At 38.9% G+C, this 15,955-nt stretch overlaps 1 protein-coding gene across 1 annotated transcript; it reads right to left on the bottom strand.

Moving 5' to 3' along the window:
• Positions 1 to 4,591: 4,591 nt before the first annotated feature.
• Positions 4,592 to 15,718, bottom strand: LOC5501095 (extracellular matrix organizing protein FRAS1). Its single transcript, XM_032369459.2, has 7 exons — positions 15,418 to 15,718; positions 10,443 to 11,013; positions 8,111 to 8,290; positions 7,720 to 7,842; positions 6,590 to 6,766; positions 6,041 to 6,247; positions 4,592 to 4,875 (listed from the first exon to the last, which is right to left on the bottom strand). The coding sequence occupies exons 2-7, from the start codon at positions 10,984 to 10,986 to the stop codon at positions 4,805 to 4,807; spliced, it is 1,302 nt and encodes a 433-aa protein (XP_032225350.2). The 5' UTR covers positions 10,987 to 11,013; positions 15,418 to 15,718; the 3' UTR covers positions 4,592 to 4,804.
• Between the last annotated feature and the right edge of the window lie 237 nt (positions 15,719 to 15,955).

Here is a 15,955-nt window from a genome sequence, read left to right as displayed (position 1 = left end):
GGTGATATCTGCTCTTTTCACGGCAAGGTCTCATTTTTTGCTTTGCACTGTGCGAGGGTGAGGGAAAAATCCCATCAGGCTTCCTGCCATCAGTCCTTGCCGGGAAGTGCCACAGGCAGAGAGAAAGACACCACAATCAACTTGCAGTTGGTTGATTTTCTAACAAATTGAAGAATGTTATTAAAAACACTGCTTGAAATGTAGCACCAGCCCATCTTGCACAGAATGTTGGTGAAAAGGCAAAAAAATTCAGACTAAATACACTTTGTTTGTATAAAAATACATAGAAACAGAAACATAGAGTACCTGACTTCTAAAAGATGAGAGGTTATGCAGGATTGTAACTGTTCTCTGCTTGCTCTCTTTTCTTCTCTCCTCTCCATGTTGAGGGCTAGTGATGGTCTCATGTATCATATCAAATAAGCCTGGTGCACATTTTTTCTGTGAAGCTCCGAAAGGTTTGGGCATCCTAGAGAGGTTGGCCATTAGAGAGGTAGTGAATGCGTCGGTGAATGGTGGAAGCCCTGGGATAATCTCTTAAATGGTGGAGAGGATTTGGGGGAAATAAAATATACTGTATTAAAATGTTCGATTATTTAATTATATTTTAGTAGTATATTTTACTAAATTTATTTGTCTCTTTACTTTATTTAGTTAATTTAAATACGAATATTTAATAAATTCACGTTGAATTTTTGCTCTTAAGGACAGTACTTCTGGTGTCAGGGCGGATCTGAGAACAGTGCTCTCCTCCTCTGATGAAGACACCCGCCTTAGCAGCTCTTTCGCTAACATTTTAATTAGTTAAAAAAACGATTATCAGTTACATTGTGTATAATCTTACAAAATAATTTTTTGTTTAACCGCAAGCTTATATTTTAATTCTTACTTTTTTCGTTGAAGGGGATATGGGTTTGAAGTCACTTCTTCGTCGTTGTCTGCGACTTTTAAGTGTTTTTCGCAGATGGCTGTTCCGATATATCCCTCATCTAAAGCGTCAAGCACACCGAAAAGCCGCTGAGGACACGGCACAATTTTCCCCCCACAGGGTTGGCCCTTTTTCGCAAGGAAGCAGCAGCGGATTTTGCTATTGTTTACGTTTTCGCGCAGATGTCTGACGCAAACCGTGATAGAAACACTGTTTCCGCAAGCCCTAGAATCTCTAATGCCTGTTACGGATAAGTTGCCCGAGCAAAAATCATTAGATAATCTTGAACGGAGGGCAAAATGACAAACCCGCTCAAGGTTGCAACACTAATAACAGTTTGCTTCCACCTTCAAAAGCCGCTAAATGGTTTGCAAAAAAAGAGCGGGAAAGGGTACGCGCGCACGTCCATGTTTTCCCGCCCTTTTTGTCATAAGCGCGAAAGTTGGCAGTACAATACAACACAGTGATTAAATGGCGACTTCAACTTTATTTATCTTTGAAATACACTATTCGTCATTCTAGCGATCACAGATAACGTGTTATATACCTATTAACTCTGCTATTCTTGGTTGTCCACACCAGATAAACAATCATTACGTAAGTAAAACTTCGATCGGAGTCGAATCTTGAAACTCAACATTCAAAACCCTATTCAACAGATCACATTAAAAGTATGAAGATCACATTTGATATTTTTTAAAGCAAGTCTTAGTCTATCATCTGAAAAAGTATGAACCTTATATATTCAGAACTGTCCTTATTTTTCAATATTTTCTGAAACACCCATACGGGAAAACTTGATAATACCATACACTTCGGCGATCGTTTACAATATCTTCAATTTGTACCAATATAAGGTGAATTGCTAACAGCAATGCCATGTCAGTATCTTCAAATGTACACTATACAACTGCCCTTGAATAGCATAGGCAATCACTCTTTCCATTTAGGTGTACGAAGCAGCAAAAGTTGCTGCAAACTTCCCCTTCTAGTCCGCCATCTTGGATTTAAATGGTTCTGAAAACTCGCGCATGCGCAATACGTTTTTCTGCTATGCCAACAATGGCATATCGGAAATTATGGCATGGCAATTATGGATTGGATCAAAAGTTTCCTTACGAACAGGAAGCAGAGGGTGAAACTTTCTCAGGATTGTTTCTCAAATTGAGGGCAAGTGCAAACCGGTGCACCAGAGGGTACTAAACTAGGGCCCTGGTTGTTTGCTATAATGATAAATGACATCAAGGTCTCTGGTGTAGATACATGGAAGTACGTGGATGATACAACCATCCAGAAATCGTTACCCGCTCTAAACCTAGTACCATTCAAGCTGCTGTAGAGGATCTTGCGGCGCAGTCTGCTGGTCAGCCCTTTAGATTAAACGAGTCCAAGTGTAAAGAACTACGCAAAAGTTTTTTTAAAGAGCAGAGGGACACTCTTGAGCCTGTTATTAACGGTAGTACTATTGAGGTATGAGTAAACGCTAAGCTGTTAGGCCTTACCTTTTCAAACGATCTGAAATGGAATGCACACGTGTCCGATATTGTCAAGAGAGTCGCGTCAAGGCTGTATTTGTTACGTCAACTTAATCGCTCTGGTGTAGATCCTAATGAGCTTACACACTACATATATTCTTCCCGTAACAGAGAACGCATACCAGGTGTTCAGCAACAGCCTACCGAAATACCTCTCAGAGGTAATTGAGCGGCTTCAACGGCGCGCTATGCGTATAATTCATCCTCAAGTTAGCTACACCGATGCCTTAACTGTAGCTTGCTTGGATCCCCTGTGTAAACGAAGGCAAGATCTTACCGCACGCCTCTTTCATCAGCTCGCCAACCTACTGCCTCCTGTTCACAAATGTTCATTAGTCCTTAGAGCCAATCGCGTTTTTATGTACTTTTGGTGCAAAACAAAGAGGTGTGGATCCACCTTTATTTTTTCGAATGCGCTCACAGTGTACCATAATTACTTTTAGATTTTAGATATATAATAATGGATGTTTACAACACTTAATACATTTTATATATAGGTTTTTATAATTATTGTAAATTTTCCGTAATTCAGCGTTTTTTATTTTTCGCTGCAATAGATAAATAAATAAATAACTCTATCTATCTCTATCTACTTCAGATAATTAACTTTTTTAATGCATCTCAATAGACTTATTTGGCATCGGATGCTGGTAAAAATTCAACGTGGTGTTGATTAGGGCTGGCAGCGCTAGGGAATTCACGTTATACTTTGTTCAAATGGTTGTTTTCTTAAAGCTTTTAGACACTGATGAAGAGGCAGTAGCATCGAGACGTCTGTATTTTTACAACATCATTAGCGCTGTAAACAAACATTTCAACGAAATATAACATTCTTTTGGATCGGATCCTCATAAGTAGTAATATAGGGTGTTTTTGACCTGCAAAGTTGGGAGGAGTAGAGACAAAAGAAAAAGTAGGAGGAGTGAAAACAATAGAACAGGAGGTGCAAGGAGGAGTAGGAACAATAGAACAGGAGGTGCAAGGAGGAGTAGGAATAGAACAGGAGGTGCAAGGAGGAGTAGGAACAATAGAACAGGAGGTGCAAGGAGAAGTAAAATCAATGGAACAGGAGGTGCAAGGAGGAGTGGGTACAATAGAATCAGGTCATTATTACATACGAGTAACTCTTGAACCATGCTCATGAATAAGTAAAAGCTAATCAGCTATGAATAGGGCCAAGACATTGAGAAAATCCATAGAACAACTACAAGAAAAAAACATTTGCTAATGACAGTTTTGCCAGCATTTTTGTGTTGTTAACTATGCAAATAAATGCACGTTTTCTACGATTCACACTGACATAGAAGCCAATTAACTACTAGCAACCAATCAGCATTCAAGGATTTGCTTTCTTAGCCAATCAAAATCACAGTGGAACTCGGTGATTTGAATCAATGACAACCGGCAAAATTAAAAGTTATGTTCACAATGTAAAGCTACGGTCAGAAAACCTTCTGTTTTGGTGACAATTTTCAGCTTAAGTTTGAATAGAAAAACTTGAAAAATATAAGAAATATAACGGAAACTGCTACTTAATTTATACGTTTTATTTACATTATCTGATTATTGTGAATTAAAATAATCGTGCGGGACTCTATCATGACTTTTTTTTAAGATTATTTAACTTCTTCTTGTTGCTGATGTGAAATTTCCTTGTTAAGTAATAATATGATAGCATTACCTTTCTGCTTTGATTTGGCTTCGTGACATCTGATGAGAATAGTAGTGTAGAGCTTCTATAGTCCTTTTTTAGCTGCTGCTACAATTGAAGAACGCAATGTGCGGGATTCACGGGTAGATTTTACTATATGCTTGTACGTAGGCTTTTAAGCTTAAAACGGTTCCTCAAAGACTAGTTTAAACGTCGACCACAATCAGCCCATTTGAATCCGCATATTTTCTCATTAAATACTTTTCCAGCTGCCTTTTTCTGTGAACATACGATTTTTGAAGCACTAAAATGAGTCAGTAAAAACACGTAAAAGCGTAAGACCGAGTGGGGCCTGGAGTTGCATAATTGATTGGCTGGATAGATTGTGACACATAGGGTACTTGCGCGACGACAACAAAAACCAAGTCACATAGCTATACCATATTTTTATAGCCCAAAACAGCGTATACAGCCCAGTGCAATGTATTAATCTTTATTTAAACAGGATACGATTATAGCCATACAGTAGTTTTAACTACTGAAAAAAAGACTGAACTGACTAGTATTTTGCTCTATTTTTTCTCTACAGATAATGAACATTGTTCTTTTTTAACAAAAATAACGTTTTAATTAGCATTTAGGATTTGCGCATAATTCGTGTTATACGAAAGTTTCCTGTCGGTCAGAATTTCATCCGAATCTGCGTCGGGATTCCACTGCAGGTGTGATGGGCTCACCTGGCCCAGGCCTCTTGACGATCTCTGAACACAAAAGATAAATTTTGAAAGATATATACAAACTTTCTTTAATAATAGTACTCCTAGTTAGCGTTCTCCTATTTACGGCAGGTTACGTCATTTAACCGAAAAATCCTTTGGATTCACTCATATACCTACTGCTATACGAAACTTAGGCCCTGGCCAAACGAGGACACATGTTGCCGGAAACATTGGGAAAACATGTTCCCTAAATGTTTCCGAGCGTGGCCAAACGGTCAGTAAACATGTTTCCTCTGCCTGTAAACATGTAAACATGTTTCACTGTCTGTAAGGCGCGGACCTGCTCCACGTCAAGTACAGAGCTCCGTAAATATCGAAAAAGCAGAGCCGTAGATTAACTTTCGAAGTTGAAAATAATATTCGGTATACACAAGGCAATCACGGCGAGCTTCTTGGGAGTGATTTTCTACGGCAACAACGACTAAAATTGTGCGCGCGTGAAAATAACGAATTCTGAAAACTTTTTTGTTTAAAAATCGCTTCATTCTTTATTCTTATTTGTCAAGTTACCAGAGAAAATTGAAAATTTTGTTGTCTTTGCACTATTGAAGTTTAAAACATTATTCCGAGCTTGATTATATCTCTTCTTTGTTGGATATGTCCCATAGACATTTCCTATATATTCGTAAGACACAATCAAACGCTCTATTTTGTCTTTCCAGTGCCTCTCCCTTTTCCTTGGCCTTTTCTGCACAACAACGACATCTTGATCCGCCATTTTGATTTGCTACACCGCGAGCGTTGTCAGGCAACGAGCCTAGAAAATGTTTCCTTGAATGGCCAAACGAGGATACATTCGAAATGAAATGTTTCTCCCTCGCTGTGGAAACTTTTTTTGTGTCCTGGACACAAAATTTGTGTCGCGCAACAATGTTTTCGTGGTGGCCAAACTGGGAAACATTGAGGAAACATGCGCGCGGACAACATGTTTCCGGTAACATGTTTCCTTGTTTGGCCAGGGCTTTAGAGCAGTTTCTGTTTCGGAATTAAATGCGAGAGTGCGATCGTGGCAATGCTAACCGCCTTTGAGGCTGCTTTAGCAGGCAACACACAAGACGATATCATGCATCCTGACTGGGCCATAGTCGATCTAAAGTAATTTCCATTTTTTTTAAAAGATAAAATTGATTGTGTTTGCTTTGCTTACGTTTTACACACTCAGTTCCTCCCAGTTTATTCATCTCCACTTGGTAGCCTTTGGGACATTCCTTTCTACACTCGTCGTCATAGATTACGCCAAACCCGAGCTTTGCGTAGATCTTGTGCTTGTTATAGCCAGGACTGCAAACATCGCAGTGCCGCTGACCATGATAGCTGTCACTCTCGCAGCTTTGACAGTGGGTCACGTGACACACTAAAGGAATAAAACACAAAATGAACAAGCAACTACAGTCTACCCAGTTCTGTGTGTCACACTTAATCAAGAATGCCACGCACACAAACGCGGTATGTCATGCACCTGAGTTTGGTATATTACGCACATGAGTTCGGTTTGTCACGCACATTAGATCGGTTTGTCACGCACCTGAGTTTGGTATGTCAGGCACCTGAATTTCGTATGTCACGCACCTGAGTTCGGTTTGTCACGCACACTAGTTTGGATTGTTACGCACACGAGTTTGGTTTGTCGCGAACACTAGTTCAGATTGTCACGCACACGAGTTCGGATTGTCACGCACATGAGTTCGGTATTTACCTTTTTGACATATCTGTTCACTTGTTTCGTTGACAACGATCCCTTTGTATCCCTGGGGGCATTCGGGTACACATATGGCACTCTGTGGTCTTGACGGCATGCGCACCTTAAACAAGCCCTTCTTGCATTTCTCACATTTTATAGCGGTACTGCACGACTCGCATGATTTCAAGCACTCTAAAAATGGTAAAAATTGGTTTGAAATTCTTGTTGATACTTCTGGTTAACGGCGTTAATCAGACTGTTTTACACTTATTTTTGAGTATATGCGGAATCCCGCATTTCCAATGTTCTGTCATTCCACATTCGCTGGAAAGTAATTTTCCATAAATATTTACATGATTCATCTGTTGAAGACACTTGCAAAGCATTCTTTGTTTGGAAATCATTCGTATACGATACCAGAAAAGGCTACTTTAACAAGAGGACGTCAAAAGCCGCGCATGGGGACAAGTGAATCCGGCAATCGTTGTCCGTGTCCCTGTGCACGGCTCATGTATTGTATACGAATGACTTTGTCGTATGACAACATTGGAAACCCGGGATTCCACATACAATATAATACAATGAACTTTAGTACCTAGCATGAAAATAATATTAATAAACGTGAAATTGTAGACATTTACAGAAATACAAAGAGGAGATTTGAAAATTAAGCTATACTAGACACTAATACTACACCTTGGTAAAGTAACTAGAAAAAAAAACTAACTACAAAACTGGAAGACATCAAACGTCAACATAAAAACAACTACAAACAGACAAACTTTAATATGCAGTAACAATTAACATGAGAAATGGATATCCGCTTTTAGGAAGAGTAGCAGCGGCCACTTTTCCTATGAAAGGCAAAAACGCTGTTCTAAGTGAGATTCCGAGCTAAGGTGAGACTGGAAAGACTTTTTTCTTAACATTTGGCAGTTGATTGGGATCTGAAATAGGGGAGAAAGCAAGTTGGAGGGGTAGGAGGTTATAAAGAGCCATTGCGGAAAAGGAGAAGAAGCGTTTGCCGCATCAGTCCTGGGCTGGGGGAGCACGAGATTGTTCAAAACCAACTACCTTGTTCTCCGCCCATGCAATCAAAAGAAAACTTTGAACGTAAACAAAGAAGGGATGTTAATGATACTTACTCAGACATCTCCCGTAACTGACAAAGTAGCCTTTTGGGCAGCTTTTGTGGCAAAATCTTCCATCTTTCTCAAGATAGTAGTATCCATTTTTGCAGCCCGAACACATCGAGTCCAAACATCCCTCTACAGATGAAAGTGTGCGGTTCATGGTCAATATTGTAGTAGCTCCAAGATAAGGATTATAGAACTTGGGGGTTATTTTGGGATCTAACAAAAACTCTGTTGTAGAATACGAATATCGGGGTATTTATGCCCGCTCCGTGAAAATGAGTAACATGTTTTTAAGCTCTGTAAAAAATGAAATTTATTTCCCTTTTAAGAATTTGAAAGCTTACCTTCGCTTTTTGGGCTAGTGAGATGAAAGTAAAAACTGATAGACTTTTCGACTTACCAAGTGACCCACGCCATTGACAAACAAATGAGCCATTCACATTCATCCTAGAAAATCGGAAAGGGCAAGTGCGCACGCATTGGGCCCGCTGACCCGTTGATAGCAGACTCAGTGGAGGGTTACACCTGGTGCAGTTGTTGTTAAAGGGGCAGTTTATACATCCGGGTATTCGCGGGCAACCTAACAAATATACAAGGGTATTATCAGAAGGACGGTTGAAACTATCAGATATTATACCGTGTTGAAATTATCAGAAGGACGGTTGAAACATCAGGGTTTCCGAAGGCAAACTGTTTTGGTATATGAATATCAAAAGTGTATGAGGATATATTAAGTTTTTTAAAGACCTGGCTCATTTTACAAAAAAAGATTAGTTAAATAACAGAGGAGCGGAGCACGGGCCTTCATGGATATAGAGAAATGATATATAACTATGCGACTGAGTATTTTTGGTCATCGCGCGGGAGCCCTGTGATTCTGCGCTGCCAGCCTGCCCGCGCAAGCTATGTAAACTCGCTTCCCTGACAGGGTCGCCTCCACTAGAGAAAAACACAAACCTCCTAACATCTAAGAAGTGGGAAAACAATGTAAGAAATTCTATTACAGTCATGGTTTGTATAAAACATAGAATCTACAATCTTCCCTAAGTCCGATGTCGAATTTCGCCCCAAATAACGTGGTTATCACAAGGCAGAAAATCGATTACACGACGAAGTCTTCGAAAAAAGTCTTTACAAAAAAGCCTAAAATATAAAAAAGACGGAGAAATCAAAGACACAAAGCAGCAAAAATATTAATTAAATGTATTTTTCTCGCCGACTTGAAACGAATATAACGGTGCGTTCAAAGAATATCGCTTCTCCGATTGAGTACTTATTCGTTCAGGTCTAGTTAAGATTTTTTTAAGTCGATCAATCTCTCAGAGTCTGAATTTATACTGTACTTTTCCTTTACCGTAACTTTGTATATTTTATATATTCTGTTTGTAATTAAAATATACTAAAAATATATCTTTAAAATGCAAACTATTCGAACAAAAACAATTCCACTTCTGCTATTTCTTTTCAAATATTAACTTCTGATGTCCATCTTGTTTTCTAGGTTTCCCAGCTAGTTCTAAACAAAATACGAATCTGAGGCAGACTAAAAGGCAAATAGAGTAAACGGATGTTGGTTCTCTCTCATATTTTCTCTAACTTCGATGTTTGTTTGATAAGACGATAACGGTTCGTAAATTCTTTTTTTCTGAGGGGAAAATATTTTTTTCATTTTATTTCATTCCAAGAACTAAAACAAATCAAACAAATAAATTATAAGAATTTTAATATTTAAATTCAGGCAGTGGTGGTGTGGTAAAGAGGGTAGTAGCCGCTGCCTTGAAGACTGGAAGAGACCTAGGTTAGAGATATTCTGACCGCTCTTGGAAATAATGAATAAGAAAGATTTATAATATCGGAACGAACTTGGTAGTATATAAAATTGACTGAACTTGGCAGTACATAAAAAGAAATCAAAAAAATTTATCCGTTTTTCATCAATATCAAACTTAAATCAAAGCAAATTGCTGCACCTCTGCTAACAGTACTGTGTACCCTTGTAAGGCAGCCCCTTTTCCAACCGATTACTGGGGTGTTTGTTGTTTTTAGTGGCCATACAACAAATTCAGAGGTAGTCTATAGTACTTTTATGCTTTTCTTGTGAACCACATGTAAATGGCCAGCCCCGGTGATTGCAGAGGAACCACTTTACTTCCCTTGTATCTGAAGAACTGTATTATCCCTAGTATTTTTTCCTGGCCATTTAAGTAGATTAGTCTTAACACCATTGTGTGAAAGCTATAGATTGTTATTTGATTTTTTTTCTCTTTTTATCGTGTTTATATTGTTATTTCTTTTTCTGCTGTTATTTTCTATAGGTGGTGGAAATATAGAAGTAAATAATGTAGAAATAGATAAAGATTATAAAAAGTGACTTTGGATTCTAATATTCAAACTAAAGCAGGACATGATTTACTAAATAGTTTGGAGTGAAGGTTTCTATTGTTCATTTATTTATTATGTTAACTATAGTTATCTATTTTTGGACTTTTATAAAGTAAACAAGTACCTTTTTTCTTGTTCTTATCTTTATTATGGTTATGGCTATTATGATTATTTATAAAATGTATTATCATTATTATTATTATTATTTTGTTATTGTTATTGCTATTGCTATACAAAACTGCATTTATGAAAAATTTTTGAATACAAATGCGGTGCCATATATTTTTATAAATATGTAGTTTTTAGCTAAGCCAGTGACATAATGACGTTACTACTATAAACGTACTCACCACCAAAACGGCCGTTTCCACATCCCCAGCCGCAACCCATTCCGCGACAACCCCAGCCTTGTCCTGGACTACGACCCATTCCTCCTCCTTGCATTCGGCCCCAGCCTCCTCCAGGCCCTCGGCCCAAACCTCCTCCTGGACCTCGACCCATTCCTCCTCCTTGCATTCGGCCCCAGCCCCCTCCTGGACCTCGACCCATTCCTCCTTGCATTCGACCCCAACCTCCTCCTGGACCTCGACCCATTCCTCCTCCTTGCATTCGGCCCCAGCCTCCTCCAGACCCTCGGCCCCAACCTCCTCCTGGACCTCGACCCATTCCTCTTCCTTGACCTCGGCCCCAACCTCCTCCTGGCCCTTGGCCCCAGCCTCCTCCTGAACCTCGGCCCCAACCTCTTGGACCTTGGCCCATGCCTCCTCCCCACATTGGACTGCCGCTACCTCTCCCTATTCCAGGGCCTTGCGCCAAGTCATTTCCTTGGTCATTTTCCTGTGCCTGCACGGCGCCAGCAATGGCCAAGAGCCACAAAAGTAAGATGGCTCGCATTCTCTTATCTGAAGTTCACAGGTTGTACTGTCAAATATAATAAAACAATTCATTTGTGAAAAATTAATGAACCTTTCTCATGCCAAAGTATAAATAGTGAAAACAGCATTTGATATGCCATAGAGCAACTGTTCTTGTAACATTAAAAAAAAACAATTTTACACCATGTAGAAATTTTAATGTTGTACCCTTTATATGTACTCTGATGAAATACTGGTCAAATCCCCCACCTTCCCTTAAAAACTACAAAAAAGCTCAAAAAAATAAACATTTAATTCAAAAATACAAACATACTGACAGGCAGCATCTAAACTTGAATCTTTTACTAGAAAGAAAACAGGATGCTATTCAAGAATTTGTTAACAACAACAAATTGCAAATTGTGTGCAAACAAGATCATAGTTACACCCATTTGAAAACATTATGGCTTTATTTCCATGAGGGCCATGAACATCTTTGCTTGCTGTTGTTGTCGCTGGGCTTGGTTCATCGTAGCTGTCATCATGGCGTCTTGTTGCCTCTGTGTCTGGGCTTGCTTTCTAGCTGCAAGCTCGAGCTCCTTTTTAAGTTCTAGCTCTTCTTTCTTATATATTCTCGCTTTCTGGCTTCTTAGGCAAGAATTCCACAACATCTGTAGTGCCCCTTGCCGTCTTGTTGCCTCTGTGTCTGGGCTTGCTTTCTAGCTGCAAGCTCGAGCTCCTTTTTAAGTTCTAGCTCTTCTTTCTTATATATTCTCGCTTTCTGGCTTCTTAGGCAAGAATTCCACAACATCTGTAGTGCCCCTTGCCGTTTTGCGTCCGCTCCTTACTAGTGTTTCCTTTTTTAGTTATAGCCATTTTTTTCAAGAGCTTGTTTTCTAACTTCCTCTGTAGCGACCTTATCCTTTCCTGTAAAACATCCAATTCACTTACTTCTTCTGTGTGTATGCCCGAATCCTTCTCCTCATCTCAAAGCGTTTTTACTTAGTTTAGTAGAAAGTAAGGTGAACTGGTCTCGTACAGACCTCTGAATACAGGCTGTTGTAAGGCACTGAGCTGCGAAAAGATTTCCTCCCAGCGTTTTTCTCTTTAAGGGCTTCACCGCACATAATTGTGTCGTATAGAGAAGTCCAACAAAAATAGTTGGATTTGCTTGTAGAGCTGTGAAAAACATGCAAAATATCACATTGTCATACTTATAATTAAGATTAAAAAATTATGAAATGTTATTTACCATGTTATTTACCTTTTCGGGACAGTGTTTTTCTCAGTCATTTGATCAATCACTAGAATTGCGGGGAAATATAACGCTATTATTTATAATTTTTAGGGGGGGGACAAAAATTATCCCTTTACATGTTTATTAGATGTTAAATATTTGCAATATTTTTCTAGCTTGGAGATATATGTTATTATTTTATATGGTTAAAATAGCACAAATGTACTTACCTTTTAAACAACCCAAAAGCCACTTAAATTCAGTAGTCGACGAGTGCAGGACGACGGATTTATGAAATAACGCATGGGGATTTGGTCCCAATTTGATCAATTCACTTCCGGTCGTCGTCCCATTTCGTTGTCGATGCTTGAACACGAGGTTCCGCTATAAAAGGGAAAGCTCCCCCCACCCCTGGCTCAAGAACAATCAGTTATCAATCAGCCGTCATTGAGTCAACATGTCAGGACGCAGAAGCGCTAAATTCAAATTTTAAATTCAAAACCAAATTAAATATCATTTCCTAGACTTGTCCTAAATGTTTTCTTTTTATAGTAAAATAATGCTAATAATGCTATACCAACTGTGTGCGCTCTAAAATACGAGCATTTTCATCACGGCGCGAGAATAATTGCGTTAGATTTTGGAAAACGTGAGTGGATAGCAAATCACTAATTTATCAATCTCTTAACACAACTGTCTTGTTACCTGTGCAAAAGTAGTTTTATTCCAGCCGACTGAGGCTCAGAGATAATTTTACAGCAGACTTATAATTTGTGATTATAATTGCAAATAATTTTTTTATCAAAACCTTGTGTTTAAGCTCCCTAATGTAAACCGAACCAAGTTCCTTTCTCATGGTTTGGCCTTTTTTATGCCTTTGGCATTATAGCTTATTGTTATTGGGTGAATTATTTTTTTTCGGGGTCCGGTATCCATCAAATCGCGCGCTCTGATTGGCTCTCGTGAGGTCCGGTATCCAACGATCCGGATCACGCGATACCGGACTGCTCACCTCGAAAGCTTGAAATAGTGAATTGATTTGTAAAATGACCATCGAAAACTGGATTTTTATTCCCGAGTTATAGATCTTCACACTAAAACGGCTTTTTATTTGTCATTTTATTTAGAATCATTGACTAAAAACGACTTCAGACTCCCTGTGTTTTGACAATTTCCCGTCATAATGATTTTGCAACGCGCGCGACACTTTCAAGTTTGCTGAAACTTTATTTGAGATAAAAAGGCAGCAAATCGTCTCTTTATACGAAGAAAAACGACAAATCACTCTAGGAATTTACCAGCATAACCAGCTTAACGTATACACATTCAAGATAAGTTCTTTGTGTTCTTATCTTATCGTCTATGGAGGATTTAAAGCGAAAGGAGACATTTCTATGATCAATTCGAGTGAGAATGACATATCAATTTGGACTAAATTGTTTTACAAAATTGTTGGTCAAAACTCAGAGAATGTCTTCTTTGGAGGTTCTGTATTTCTGGAGGAAATGTGTGAAAATACAAAATAGAGTTTATTGAATGATCATGAGCGGACAAAATCTTCACGAACATCGACGAAAGTCAGAAGGGAAACATCGCCTCGTGCAACCATAACCCCGTAAGGTAAACAAAGTTGGAAAATCTATTGAGAAAAAAAAAATATGTTATTTCCCAGATAAAGGTTCGTCCGTATCGTGAAATACCGTGACCTTGGCCTTGAAAATACTGACCGAGGCCGAAGGCCTCCCAGCTGGTAAATAACATATATTTATTATGCATGATACAGCTTTTCAAGTAAATTTAATGTGGGAAACCTTGTAAGTATAAGACAACTAACAGCTATTGCTCTTGCTTGTAATGAGTGGTTCCCCTGAGACAATTACCAATAGGATAAATGGGGCATTAGACAATTTCTTCAAAATCTTGCTATCGTGCTTACTGGGAAATGGGAAAGTTATAATAAGGCTTTTTGCCTGAGGACAATGGTACTTGGTCTAGTGATTACATGGATGATTACTTAATGAAAATATCTGAGCTAAGAGTACAAAACAAGCACAAGTCAGTAGGTGTAACGAAAGAAATGGAAACGAGCACAACTCAATAGGTTTAACGAAAGATGAGGCACCATGACTATGCAATATTTAGCACAGGTCAGCAAATTCCCGTTAATAACATGGCGATCAACACTTAACTTTATCTTATCACTAAATGAACTTTGACTTCTATGCGCAACTCTCTCTGTTTCCGTTGATAAAAATAGAAACTTTTTGATAAACGTACATTGAAATAAAAATCGATATTAGAAAAAAAACTTTTCAACAAAAAACAACGTCGACAACAGTAACTTAATTGTCCAGAATAAGAGGATTTGTATCATGAATACAATGCTGCGATAAAAAAAGATCTCATCATAAAAGTCAGTACGTTGTTGTTATCAAAAGAAAAGATCAACACAACTATTTACTTCGAGTAACTTTACAAGTTTAAAAGTCACACGTTCCATTTATATATAATTGCAACGATTCAGGCCCGTATCCAGGATTTTTCTGGGGTGGGGGGGGGGGTGCGAGATTTGAAAAAGTGGACCTAATTTTTCTGCGGGAGAGGGAGTGAGTTTTCTGATAATCTGACTACCCCCGAACAATAATAACAAAAAGGGATTTTTTTATACCTTTGCAGTATCTCCACGGGACGTTTATTGTCGGATTTGGCTACAAATAAAGTAGCCAAGTCTAACATATGGGGTAATGACATACCAGAGTGATCTAGCTTATGCTCCGTTGTGGAGGAGGGGGCTGCGTCCCCGTCCCCCCCCCCCCCCCCCCCCCCCCCCTGGGTACGGGTCTGGATTGTAACATTGCTTCTTGCAAGATTTGAAACATTTTTTGTGCCTATAATTGCCTTGTGTTTATCTTGGTAGTTTCGTCCACATGCCAGTTCGTCCGAACTAAAGTCGTTTCGTCCGTCCACATGTAGTCTTTACAAAACTTAAGCCTCATGAAATATGTTTGTAATATACAAGAAGATTTGATTTGCTGTATCAGTTCCGATACTTAAGATATGTGAACGGCTTATACAACACATTTTTGCTGTTTAACAAGGAAGCCTTAACCAAAAGAGTCCGTCACAAAATGTGCACTTATTCCTTCATTTTTTTACAAGCCCCCACATAACATACACGGAATTAATTTAGCTTTCATACTTGCAAAAAACATAAATCATATGTGCTAGGCTTACCTTATGATTAAGCAAATGATGAACCAAATGCACAGCTTTACGCGATAGCTGCCGCTTTTATAACATCCGGTTTAAAAAAATAACATTTGATTGCCCTGTCAGAAAAAGTTATCGAGGTCAATGCCGCAATCTTTCACCGCTAATTATGCAGCGGGAAAACACTCTTGGTATAGACTTGTTTATTGTGCCCCAAGGTTTCTTCTATCCTTCCATGAGTTCTGACAACACTTTAGGTACTCCTTGTGCCAAGGCATGTTTTATTGCTACATGAAATAAAAGCTAGAATTGTGTGCCAAACACTGATGACGCAGCAATAAATGCGCAGATCCGCACGTTTGCTGCCCTAGCTTAAACGTATTCGTATCATTTTACAAACCGCCATGTCATCAGATTAGTGTCAAATTCTATTATTGCTTATCAAAGGACAATTCTGACAGCATGCATTACCAATTCCATACCCCGCACATTTTTTCCACGAGAAACCCATTATTAATTGTGTTTGTTAGAAACAAAGCTGGAAAAGTGGCAAAGGGCGGAG

This window comes from Nematostella vectensis, chromosome 3 (assembly GCF_932526225.1).
Source record: "Nematostella vectensis chromosome 3, jaNemVect1.1, whole genome shotgun sequence".
Taxonomy (NCBI): domain Eukaryota; kingdom Metazoa; phylum Cnidaria; class Anthozoa; order Actiniaria; family Edwardsiidae; genus Nematostella; species Nematostella vectensis.
This window is presented reverse-complemented; position numbering and strand designations above follow the sequence as displayed.

Coding starts and splice junctions, on each gene's coding strand:
- LOC5501095 (XM_032369459.2), bottom strand. CDS start 10,986: ATGCGAGCCATCTTACTTTTGTGGCTCTTGGCCATTGCTGGCGCCGTG. Junction 8,291..10,442: donor TGGAAACGGCCGTTTTGGTG/GTGAGTACGTTT, acceptor TATATTTGTTAG/GTTGCCCGCGAATACCCGGA. Junction 6,248..6,589: donor TGAACAGATATGTCAAAAAG/GTAAATACCGAA, acceptor TTATTCCTTTAG/TGTGTCACGTGACCCACTGT.